At 36.2% G+C, this 12,996-nt stretch overlaps 1 protein-coding gene and 1 long non-coding RNA gene across 5 annotated transcripts in view; one reads left to right on the forward strand and one right to left on the reverse strand.

Moving 5' to 3' along the window:
* The window catches only part of LOC128097759 (uncharacterized), a 42,586-nt gene that overhangs the window by 27,634 nt on the left and 1,956 nt on the right, over window positions 1-12,996 (forward strand). The window lies entirely within an intron of this gene.
* Window positions 1-12,996, reverse strand: part of Frmd3 (FERM domain containing 3) — a 199,547-nt gene that overhangs the window by 7,255 nt on the left and 179,296 nt on the right. Inside the window, exon 14 of one of the 2 annotated variants that reach the window (XM_052718463.1) lies at window positions 6,434-6,889. In XM_052718463.1, the coding sequence (XP_052574423.1) occupies window positions 6,434-6,889 (456 nt within the window). Of the gene's footprint in view, window positions 1-3,073; window positions 6,890-12,996 lie in introns of those variants that run through there. The other variant, XM_052718461.1, reaches the window with a different exon arrangement.

Raw genomic sequence — 12,996 nt, forward strand, 5'->3', positions numbered from 1 at the left:
TTTTGTTTGCTTATTTGTTTCCATTTTACTGATTTCAGCCCTGAATTTGATTATTTCTTCCCATCTACTTTTTTTTTTTTTAGATATTCTTTCTCTTGTTTTTATAGAGATTTTAGGTATGTGTTTGAATTACTATTATGAGATCTCTCCAATACTATACTGTAGGGACTTAGTGTTAATAACTTGTCTCTTAGAACTGCCTTCTTTGTGTCTTATATGTTTGGGTATAATATATTTTCATTTCCACTCAATTCTAGGACATTTTTAATTTCCTTTTAGGTTTCTGTCTAGACATATTTTTCTTTCAGTTGAGTTGTTCAGTTTCCATATTTTCTGCTGTTTTTTGTTGTTGATAGTTAGTTTTTATCCATAGTAGCCAGATAGGATGCAGGGTGTTATCTCAATTTTCTTTCATTTGTTTAAACTTGCTTTGTATCCTAATATGCACTCAATTTTAGAAAAAGTTGCACGAGCTTCTGAGAAGCAGGAATTTTCTTTAGTTTTTGAGTGGAATGTTCTATAGATGTATGCTACATCCATTTGGTTTATGATGTTATTTAATTCCCACATTTCTCTGTTTATTTATCTATTTCTTCTGGATGAACTGTTGGTAACAGTGGGGTATTGAAGTTACCCACTATCACTGTGTAAGGGTCGATATGTGATTTTTAGCTACAGTAGTGCTTCTTTTATGAAAATCGGTGTCCTTTTGTTTGGTGCATAAATGTTTAGAATCGCAATATCCTCTTGGTGAATTTTTGCTTAAACGTAGTAACCTTCCCTATCTCTTTTTATTAGTTATAGTTTAAAGTCTATTTCGTCAGATATTACAATAGCTTCACCTGCTTATTCCTAGTTACATTTGCTTGGAATATCCTTTTCCAGCCTTTACACCTTAAGCTGGTGTCTGTTCTTGATGGTGAGGCGTGTTTCTTGCATGCAGCAGAAAGATAGATACTGTTATCTAATCCAGTCTGTTAATCTGTATCTTTTAATTGGGGGATTGAGACCATTATATTGAGTTATTAATAAACAATATTAAATCCTCTTATTTTATTGTTATGGTATGGACTTTGCCCTCTCTCTTTTGATTGTTTGTTCCAGGATTATTATTACTTGTGTCATCTTGGATGCAGTCAGCTTTCAGACTGAAGTTTTCCTTCTAGTGCCTTCTATAGAGCTGTGTTGGTAGACGGTGCTTAAATATGCTTTCACCATGGAATATTTTTCTTTGTCAGTTGTAATTGATAGTGTTTCTTGGTATAGTTGTGTGGACTGTGATCTGTAGTCTCTCAGAATTTGTATAACATCTACGTGGCCCTTTAGACGTTCAGGGTCTCCACTAAAAACACCAGATGTTATTATAATGGCCCTTCCTTTGTATGTTACATGTTCTTTTCCCCTTGCATCTTTCAATACCCCTTGTTCTGCACATATAGTGTTTTGAATAATATGTGTGATAGGGAAATTATTTTCTGTTCTTGTCTATTTGGTGTTGTCTACGCTTTTACTTTAATCACTGTCTTTAGATTGGGAAAATTTCTTCTATTATTCTGTTTAAAGTATTGTCTATGCCTTTTACTTGGGTTTCTTCTCCTTTTTCATATCTATTAATTGCAATTTTACTCTCTTTATCATGTCATAGATTTCCTGGATGTTTTATACTTGGATTTTTTTTGTTGTTGTTGTTAAAGGAATTAACATTTCACCAAGTCGTGGTGGTGATTCATGCCTTTAATTCCAGTATTTGGGAAGTGGAGGCAGTCAGAGCTCTGTGAGTTTGAGGCCAGCCTGGTCTACAGAGAGAATTTCAGGACAGGCAGGTCTACACAGAGAAATCATGTCTTGAAAAAATAAAACAAAATGAAACAATTAACATTTTCTTTGACTGAGCTATCCATTTCTTCTACCTTGTTTTCAGTTCTTAAAATTTTCTCTTCCATGTCTTTTAATCTGTTGGTTAGGATTATCGCTGAGCTTTTAGTTCAACATTCTGAGTTTTTCATCTCCAGTTTTATTTCAGTTTGTGTTTCTTCAGTGGTTCTATTTTCTTCTATTTTCATTTCTGGAATTATTTTTTTTATTCAGTTGTTCGTGTTTCCATGGTCTTCATTAAGGCATTTATTTATATCCTATTTAAGGTCTTTGAACATGTGTAATTCCTATTTTGAAGTCCTTGTCTTGTGTTTTAGCTAAATTTCTTTCCTCAGGACATGTTACAATGGGGTTTCTGGCTTCTGGAGGAGACATATTGTTTTGATTGTTCATAGTTTTGGTTTTTTGCTAGATTCAGGCATCTGGAATTATGGCATTTGAAGAGATTTTGGTGTCTTGCCTTTGTTGTGTGGGTGTTCTTTTCTTTGGATGCTTTTACCCAATCTGGGTCCTAGCCCAGTGTGGTGCTATGAGGTCCCTGATTCCCACCCTAGTGTGGTGGTTTTGGGATTCCTGATAGTGGTTCTGCATTTACATGGGGAGTCATAACAGAATACAGTTGATCTACAAGGCATGGCAGCAAAGAACTAAGGCTACTTTGGTCCTGGGTTTTCACCAAGTCCAAAAGGGACAGAAGTAGGCTGGGAGGAGGGGCTGAGGTAGGTAGGAAGTAGCGAGCTTAGGAGTAAGTCTGGAGAGACCTGACTGGAGGATAGGAAAGAGGAAAAGTGTAATAGGAAGGAGAAAAATGTGTGGTCTTTAATCCTTTGAGTTTAATGATTTCCAGACAACTGTTGTGGCTCTGGGTCTCTGGTAGAAACAAATTCTGTGTATCTGCAGGGATCATAAAGGAATTTAGATTGGTGATAAGAAATGGCTGAAAAGGACAGTGGAAAAGAACTAAGTGGGCCTGGATCATGGTTTTGCACAAAAAAACTGAGTCCCAAGTATATTCCTCTAACATTAATTTGACCAATCATTTCTTTTAAAGTGGAGTGTGTTTTTAGTGTTTATTTTTCTGCTTGGGCCTTAGTAACTTCAGTAGAATCTTAGGTAATCTCCTTCATCACCTAACACACATCCCTCTATAGTTTCCATCTATTACTTTACATAAAATAAAACTGAATGATTGAAAAAATATTTTACCCCAGATTATTTTATTAGTGATTCCTGCCACCATATTAACAGACAAACATTCTGGATGTTGACAAAGAAATGCTAATTCCACTATACAAAGATACATCTTCAATAACAGTAATATGGCCCCCATATCTCTTGTTACTTCAATGAAATTAACTCATTGTAAATTCTTCCCAGAGTTATGTTCATAAATATTAGACAAACTACAAAATATACTGTAAATACATAATACACATCATGTTCCAAGCTCAGAAATATGTGATCCTTTACCTACATCATTCTCATTATAGAGCTCATATTAGCACTAAAGACAATTGTGTGTACATTTACTTGCTCTCTCTCTGTGTGTGTGTACAAATTCACAAATGTACACAAAGTATTTTCATGAAATAATTAAGCACTTAAGGCTCTATATATCACGATATCACAATGTCTGAGAGAGAAAGGAACAAAATTATTCCACAAATTCCTCACGGGGGCAAAATTAGCACAAGTAAGTATGTATGAAAGGCATGTGGGCTATATCTATACAAACACATACATACATATCTTTTATAAATACACATATACCAATGGAATAGAATACTCAAATGCAAATGTACTTGCTTTGAACTCTCAATCTATTTTATATACTGGCTATCCTTTGAAGAATCCCTTCTTCATTTGATTCAAACATCTGATGAAATCTTTTTAACAATAAATGGATATTTCTTAAAGGCTTTAATTCTATACCAAATAAATGACATTATAGGATCCCAGTGTTAGGCTTTATCATTATTGTATTAATTTAGCGGTCCCTATTCTGTCTTTCCCTAAAAGTATTTCTAATCCACAATGAACTGTTCCTCAAGAGAAGGGTGATGCAGGCTGTAAATGTTAAAACTATCTGCATCTTGTTCCTCATTACAAATCTGCATGCATGTATTACATGTTATATCTGTCTTATTTTCTTTTCATATTTTATAATATAAACATGCTATCTCCATAATTTAAAAATATTATTTAACTTTTGCGCCTTTCCTGGAACTCACTCGGTAGCCCAGGCTGGCCTTGAACTCACAGAGATCTGCCTGGCTCTGGCTCCCAAGTGCTGGGATTAAAGGTGTGCAAAAGCTACACAGAGAAACCCTGTCTCGAAAAACCAAAAAAAAAATATTATTTAACTTAAACATTATTTTTAAAAGAAGCCCAGATGAGTTATCTTGGTCAGCACTTCAAAGAAAATAGGAAGCACAAGTAAAAGTGTGGCAATTTTTTTTACCAACTGCACTGGAATTTCCCTATGCCAGAGAGTATGAGTTCCAAGTTATATGAGAGAAAAAGAGAAAAATTAAAACTTCTATCAAAATGCTGATCAATAGCAAACTTAGAAAAAAGGCTTAGAGTTCCAGGTATAGAAAATATATTTCTATATCTGTATAAATTATGGATACAATAGCAAGTATATATTATAATGCATTCAACTCAAAGTCCCGAGAGCTGACTTTCAAAGTTCACTTTCAAAATAATCATCTAATAAAACACTCAGAGCTGCACTAAATAAGCATGGCTGTAGTATTCAATTTGTGTGTCCAATCTCTTCATAACCAAAGGCAATGGAATCTTTTCAACATAGGTAAAAATCTCCATACTCTTTTGATTCTTACTCCTTATACAGTGTTGGTAAGTGACCAGCAATGGAAAGCACCAGATGTTTTCTATCTTGGGTTCACTGATATGAAGGAATGTACTACAGGATTTATCATTTCCTTTGTCTGTTATTCTCTTCCATTGTCTACTTCACCCAAACAGAAATGGTGTATCATCTTCATTATTTCAATGGAAGCCTCAATTACAAGAGTTCAGAACTTAAAGAAACCCATAAAGGAAACCTCTCTCTCTTTCTCTCTCTCTCTCTCTCTCTCTCTCTCTCTCTCTCTCTCTCTCTCTCTCTCTCTCTCCATGTCTCTTCCCCCTGTCTGTCTCACTGTCTTTGTCTGTCTATCTCTCTCTCTTACACACACACACACACACACACACACACACACACACACACACACACACACACACATGCACACACACACAGAGAGACATACACACCCTTAAAATTTCATCCAGAGAATCACAATGAAAAGCATGAGGGATCCCAAATATTCACCTTAAAATTTCTCCACTTTTATTAACTAAACATGATTTTGTGAACTCAGAAATTGAGTGCACAGCTCTTTACATTGAGGGCCAAATGTATCCCCATCACTTCCATAAAAGCAACCATAAGCTTATCACCTCTTGCCTAGCTGTCTCACCAGAACTCTTCTTTGCTACCTTCTATTTGCCAAACTCCTCCTGCTTTCACATAGATTAGTAAACAATAAACAATTAACTAGTGGATCTTTTACAATTTTACTATTACAAGTAGTTTCAATTTCCTTTAAAAACACTCTGCTTCCCCAGCCCAAACATATGGGCAAAATGCAAATGAAATTATAAGATTATCTTGTTGAAAACTTTGAAAACCAGACCCCACAGTGTCAACTCAGTGTTCTCCTTGCTCACATCTTCTAGTTCAATCATCTGTTTTGAATACTTACTATAGTTTCTTACTATTGTTTTTCAAAGTCATATGCAGGTAATAAATTATGGGATTAGTTAGCCAAAAAATATCTTTAAAAAAATCAGGTGCCAAAACACTAAAAAATTCCATGTGCATTAGTTTTACAATATGTGTACTTAAATAACTCCAGAAAGCTTTTTTGCTAAAAATTTACCAAAATAGTTAGAACACATAAAAATATTTTTTTGTTAAAAAAAACTGAAAGAAAAACTCAGCATCAACTTATTTGTATAGGCATCAGTAAAAGGATATTATTTTCACCAAAGGTTATATTAAAAAGATTTTTTTTGTATTTTTACTAAAATTCTGATTCTGAACATTATAGTTCACAATAAAGAAACAGGAATACCTAACTCCAATGTACTACATGCTATGGTATGATAAGGAGAAGTTTTTTTTTTTTTTTTGGTTACTTCAATTCTGCCTTTCTGAAGGATAACTAAAAGAATTATATTTGATTTAAATTAACTTAAATTCAATGAAGTACAGAAAACTAATTTCAAGGTTTGAGCAGTCAGTTAAGAGAAAAGAACACATCTTGACAACTCAAGGCCAATCAAAACCTAGCATCTACTGAAAATGATACCACCAGTATTGAAGATAGCCCTTAGTCTCATCAGATATGAACCTAAGAACAGCCCAGCATGTAGAGGAAGATGTTGACCTTCCCAGCCACCCACTCCTTCAGGGGACAATAATATTCATAGTGAAATTGCTCAAACTCTGGTGTCTGACGAATTTCGCATAAGAAGGAGAGATCAATACCTGACTCCAAAAGGAGGAGGAGCAGGGGAAATACAAACAGCAGCAGTCCCAGGCCCACCACAAGGAGCCTGGAGAAACTCTTGACCAGGGGGTTGACCCAGACATGGCCGGTCAGGATGGAATAGCTCCATGACAAAGCTTGACGAGCTTCCTTTAGCTCCTCCTCTTCAGCCATCAAAAAGGCATTTTCATCTGCTTCCAGTTCCTCAAATGAATCTGTATCTTCTCTTTCTAATTCGAGCCTAGATGGACAGTCAAAGAGCATGTTGATTTCATCATCATCCACTGGGGTAGGGAGCAGGCTGGCACTGGGATTATATACTAGTTCAGAGATGGTCAAGGGGTCTTCTTTTACTTTATCTTCCTCTTCACTTAGAGGATCTGCATATCGAGCTCTCTTCACTGGTGAACTGGCAACCAGGGGCTCAGAAACATCTGCTTTAGGCAATGGGACACCTGGAAAAAAACATTATTTTATAAAGTTTAAATATCATATTTTCTTGTTTCACAAAAAATCTATATGTAGAAATAAGGAGAGTTCAAGAAATATGTTAAACTGTTAAGTGGCATGTTGATATTAGACAAAATCATATTAGTAAGTTCACAGCTGAACATGATAAACCTAAAATAAACAACATTAATTGATGTTTTGAAGTACATACAACATTTAAGTATATTATTCAATCTGAAAACCTCAAACTAGAGTCAAGTCTCTAAAACAAATGTAAAAATGATCCAGGAGTACATGGAAATCACAAATGATGTCTTTCAGAGTTCAACCCTATAACAAGATAGAGTATTATGTGAATTTGCCTTACAGGGATAATTGAGTAATAATTTCAAAGCATTGGTTTCTATTCTTTATTCCAGGCAAAGTTTTGGGATTTTTGTTATTATTATATTGAGTGAATATGTAATCCACAAGTCCAAAATATGAAAAGCCCTGATATTCAGAACACTTAAAGCAAATCAAAGTTAAAGATTTCAGTCTGGTTTTTTTTTTTTTTTTGATTTCAGATTCTGAGGTTAGTAATACTCAAGCATTAAAGTGTACTCAAATGTTCCAAAATCAGAAAAAAAAAAAAGCCTATGAAATTTCATTTATTTTTGGTCCAAAGCATTTGGGGTATATAGTCCTCACTGTAATTGCAATTATGTGGTGTGTATAAACTTGTTTTCTCTTTTTTTTAATATTTTAAAACATATGTTTACATTCCAATAGATTATTTTTATTGCTATTATTTATAAACGAGGTCAAATTTCCTAAGTAACTTTAGTTGTCTATTGGTAAAATCATGGAAAAATGAAGAAAGAAAATGTTTTCTAAGTCTTGCCTTTACATATACAGCTTTTTACCTCCATTCATACCATTAATTTTCCATAGATACATGTCCACAAGGCAAACTGGTTAAAGGGCTTGGGATTTTTAAATGCTTATTGGGAAAGATGCATTTCTTAATATTATATTTTACATATATGATATGTAGCTCTAGGCTAATTTTTGAGTAGGGTGAATAATGAGAAATAATCAAAACACCAAAGAAGTGTTCTGTATGATAGAGCTATAATACAACATGAAATTGACAATCAGGTACAGTAATTAGGAAAGTGTAAAACAGAATACAGTTAAAAATTCTCTCTTTTTTTTAATCATTCCAGAAAAAAACAAAAACAAATGAACAAAAAAACAAAAACCAACCATCAAACAATTCCTGGTAGTCCTAGCCTGAGAGCAGAAAACTGTTTGAATGGAAAATACCATATAAGTAATTCATATACAGTTGTGGGTGTCTCTTCTAATCATCATCTACTACAAATAGCAACTTCTCTGATGAGGATTAAATGATGCATTAATCTGTAGGTATAATGATACATCACTAGCTATTGGTTTAGTCCTATGTCCATTTTGCAGAATAATAGTAGGAACTCCCTTATGGCCTATTTAACTATAGCTTCATGCCCTGACAATGGTGCCATGTACGGATTTCATTTGTGGAGCAGGATTTAAATCTAACCAGAAAGTGGTTGGTTACTCACATGATGTTCATGCCACACTTTCATTAATGTGCATATTTTACCAGGCCAGACATTACTGTAGCTTAAAAGAGTCACAGCTGGGTAAGATTGATGATTCCTTTCCTTCTCTTTTAGCAAGCAAAGCACCTTCAGGAAGTATGTTAAGCCTAAGACAGGCCAAAGAGCTAGTGGCAATCTTTAGCTTCTAGGAGAGGAAGAGTCAGTTTTCTCTAAGACTGTAGCACCTGTAGCACTGGTAAGCCCATCACACTCCAGTAGAATGTCACACATCTAAGCACAAATTGGTCTTGATGGATTAGGAAAAAGACACTAAATTGGGTGAATACTGATAGGGGATAGGTGTGAAAAGTATTCTGGCTAGTTTTATGTCAACTTGACACAAACTATAGTCATCTAAGAGTAGTGAACCTCAATTTAGAAAGTGCCTCCAAAAGATGGCTGTAGGTCATTCTGTGGAGCATTTTCTCAGTTAGTGTTGATGGGGGAGGGTCCAGGCCATTGTGTGTGGTGCCACACATGGGCTGGTGGTCCTGTGTTCTATAAGGAAGCAGGGTGAGTAAGACACAAGGAACAAACCAGTAAGCACCACATCTACATGGCTTCTTCATCAGTTCCTGCCTCCAGGTTCTACATCAGTTCCTGCTTCCTGGTTCCTTCCCTGTTTGATTTCCTGTCCTATTTCCTTCAATAATGGAATATGATGTGGGAGTATAAGCCAAACAAACTGTTTCCAGTCCAACTTGCTTTTGGTCATGGTGTTTAATCTCAGCAATAGAAACCCGAACTGGATAGGAAATGTGTATGTGTGGGGGGATGAATACAGTCAGAATGAATTGTACAAAATTGTCAAAGAACTAATAAAAAAAATAAGAAAAAAAGAACCAAAATTAAAAACAATCAATAAAAAATGGTCAATAAGCATCAAAAATATGCTCATTATTATAAACCATGAGGAAAATATAAATCAAAACTATCAGGTTTTTTCTGATCAAAGTATGTTTTTTGTTTTTGTTTTGTTTTTTTTTGTTTGTTTTTTCGAGACAGGGTTTCTCTGTGTAGCTTTGCGCCTTTCCTGGAACTCACTTGGTAGTCCAGGCTGGCCTCGAACTCACAGAGATCCGCCTGGCTCTGCCTCCCGAGTGCTGGGATTAAAGGCGTGCGCCACCACCGCCCGGCCAAAGTATGTTTTTTAAAAGTTACAGCAAAAATTGTTGGTGAAGCTCTGGAGAAATTAGAACTCTGTACATTACTAGCAAGAACATAAAGTTTTTAGTCTGTATGGATAAAACGCTGATTGTTCCTCAAAAAGTCAAATACAGAATTGTATCATTCAGTCATTCCATTCATATTCCAGTCATCTGAAACAGGCACACAAAAAACTAGTAACAAATGTTCATAGCAATATAATTCTAATTGTCAAAAAGTAAAAATGTCAAATATTTTGTCACTAGATGACCAAATGAAGACAGTGTGTTTTATTAAAGGTGTGGTCCTGATAAGCCTACTCTCTAGAGAAGGCCCATACTCATAATTGGCCTCTACTAATTAAAAAAATGGAATACTTAGTTGGGTAGATAGAGATATTGGGGTGGATCTAGGAGCTTGGAAAGGTGTGTGAGTGTGATTAAAACACATTGCATGAAATTCTCAAATAATTAATAAAATATCATTGTTTGAAAAGAAAGTGTTGTCTGACCTTCTAGCTGCCCCATGAGGCCCAGCTACCCAGTAATGCACTTGATGTCTCCTCTTCCTATTCCTCTTCACTTTTGACAGGCCCAAATCCTGCCTAATGCTTATTTGGGACACCATACCATTTTTTTTTCTGGTCCATTTCTGTGAGGGAGTCCTCAAAGCTCTGCCCACAACCCAGACAGGACCCCATGCCTCTTTCTCCAACTCCTTTCTCTCAATGTTCTCCAATATTCTCTGGGCTAATACCAGCTAAGGGTTTTCTAGATGCCTCACAAGACCAAAGATCCTGGCAAGTGAATCTACACTTTCACTTTCAGGTCCTTACTTCCTTAGGACCCCATAAACTACCATTCACTTCCTGAAAAGGGCCCAAGAATCCACCCTAGGAGACATGGAGACCTAGGAAAGTGACTCACAGGTCAGACTCCTGGGCCTTCCCCAGTCATGGTTCCCAAAGTCCCATCTTTTGTCAGTCAATGCCCCCACATCTCTTCATCTTGCACCTTCCCTGGTGTAGACTACCAAACATCTCACTTGTTACCTATTAGAAATGCTTCAGCTACCATATAAGACTTGAAGACCTTGACAAATGACCTCCCAAACCTTCCATGCTCAGCATTACCCCAACTTTCACCAGTCACATATTGGGGACCACACATTCCTTATCCCTGCCCCATTCCCTCTCTGTAATCACCAAAGCCTAACTTGACACCTGCCTAGGACCTCCAGCAATGACAGAATGTTATTAGAAACTCAGACAGCCTACATTGTGGGCCAGAAATCTCATCTCAAAAGATACAACCTACAATATAACTTCAGATGCCCAGGTCCCATTGTAAGAACACAAGAAATATGGGGGGGGGAAGCCCAGAAATAAAAACAAAACAAAACAAAAGCCTCATCAATATATAGCCTCCCAATGAGTCACCAATTCCATAGCAATAGCCACTAAAGAGGACAACTTAAGTGAACATAGTTCAAAAAATGATTAAACATGTTCAGAGAGTTCAAATGGTTCAAAGCAGACATAAATATCTGAATGAACTTGAACAGGATAGGAATAAACTGACTGAATCCCAGGAAAATACAAATAGCTGAGTGGAATAAGTGAAACACTGTATAATTCAAGAATGTAATTAAAGATTCAGAAATAAAGAAAACCCCAAACTGAAATGAAGCTGGAAATGAAAAATTTACTAAGTCAAAACATAGTTCAGTAGAAAGCCTCAACAACATAATAAATATTGAAGTTAGAATATTAGGGATTTGAGATTAATTAGAGAAATTGGATCATATAATGAAATATAATGGCAAATTAAAAAAACAAAATCTTAGAAGACAATGAAGAGAACAAATCTACAAATAATGGGCATAGAACAAGGAGAAGAATTCTAAGGTACAGAAAACAAAATCACAGAAAGAATTCTCCAAATCTAGGGAGAATGATGCCTATCCAGATATGAGGCTTACAGAACACCACAGCAACAGGATCAGAAGAACAATTTCAACATCATTTCATAGTTAAAACAATAAATACACAGAACAGAGAAATAGTATTTAAAGCTGTAAGAGAGGGTTGTTGTATATAAAGGAAGGCCCATCAGAAGAACTGGTTAGTTCTCAATGGAGACTAACATCCAAAAGGCTGTGGAGAATTGTCTTTATTGAGTTGGACTGAGGGCATATTTGTGGGGGGACTGTCTTTTTTTTTTAAATTTTTCTTTATTAAGAAATTTTCTACTCACTCCTCATGCTATCCACAGACCCCCCTCCTCCCTCCTTCCACCCCCCAGCCCTCTTTCCCAAGCCACCCCGCATCCCCACATCCCCCAAATCGAGGTCTCCCATGGGGAGTCAGCAGAGCCCAGCACACTGAGCCTAGGCAGGTCCAAGCCCCTTCTCACTGCACCTAGGCTGTGCAAGGTGTCACACCACAGGCACCAGATTCCCAGAAGCCTGCCCATGCACCAGGGACAGATCTCGATCCCCCTGCCTGGGTGTGGGGGGACTGTCTTAACTAAGTTAACTTATCTGGGAAGATCTAACCCACTGTGGGTGGTGCCATTCCTCAGGCAGGGCATCTTGGACTGTATGAGTGAACAGACATCAAGTTGAGCGAAAGGTAAGCAAGCAGGCAATATGCATACATTCCATTTACTTCACTCAACTGAGGATATGATGTGATTTTCTGCTTCAAGCTCCTGACACTGTGATTTCCCCACAATGATGTACTATGACCTGGCACTGTAAGATGAGATAAACCCTGTCTCCCCTACATTGCCTTTCCAGGATACTTTATCATAACTGAAATGAGATTAGAAAAATCTACAGCTAGAAAATTTTTTAACTGGTTAACAAATGTGTCAAAGACCTATGTATCTTTCACCTATATCTTTTGTTGGTATATTTCTAACATACTGATTGTAGAAGAAAAAATTTCCCTCACAACATGCATGCATGTATTTTCTACTTCATCTGGTAAATTACTGACAAAAAACAATTTTGTAATTAAAATATTATTTTTTTCTTTGCTGATGACACGGGGATTACATTCAAAACCACCATTTGAAATTCTGCATTATTATACTTCATTAGAATAAAAATGGACAGCATTTCTAGAAAGAAAATCAGCAAATCATATGGACTATTTATGGGTGTGGTATATCTTAATCATGAAATCTTGTGTTTTCTGACTTTTATCTAAGAAAGAAACATCACTGCCTTGGTTTCTTCATTATAGACTCATCTAGCCAATTTCTATCTCCTGTTCTCATACATGCCAGAAGGGAGGTCTGCTTTCTCATCATCTCTCTTCCCCTAAATGGCTCTCT

The sequence above is a fragment of the Peromyscus californicus genome, unplaced genomic scaffold (genome assembly GCF_007827085.1).
Source record: "Peromyscus californicus insignis strain IS unplaced genomic scaffold, ASM782708v3 Scaffold_5__1_contigs__length_169319896, whole genome shotgun sequence".
NCBI lineage: Eukaryota > Metazoa > Chordata > Mammalia > Rodentia > Cricetidae > Peromyscus > Peromyscus californicus.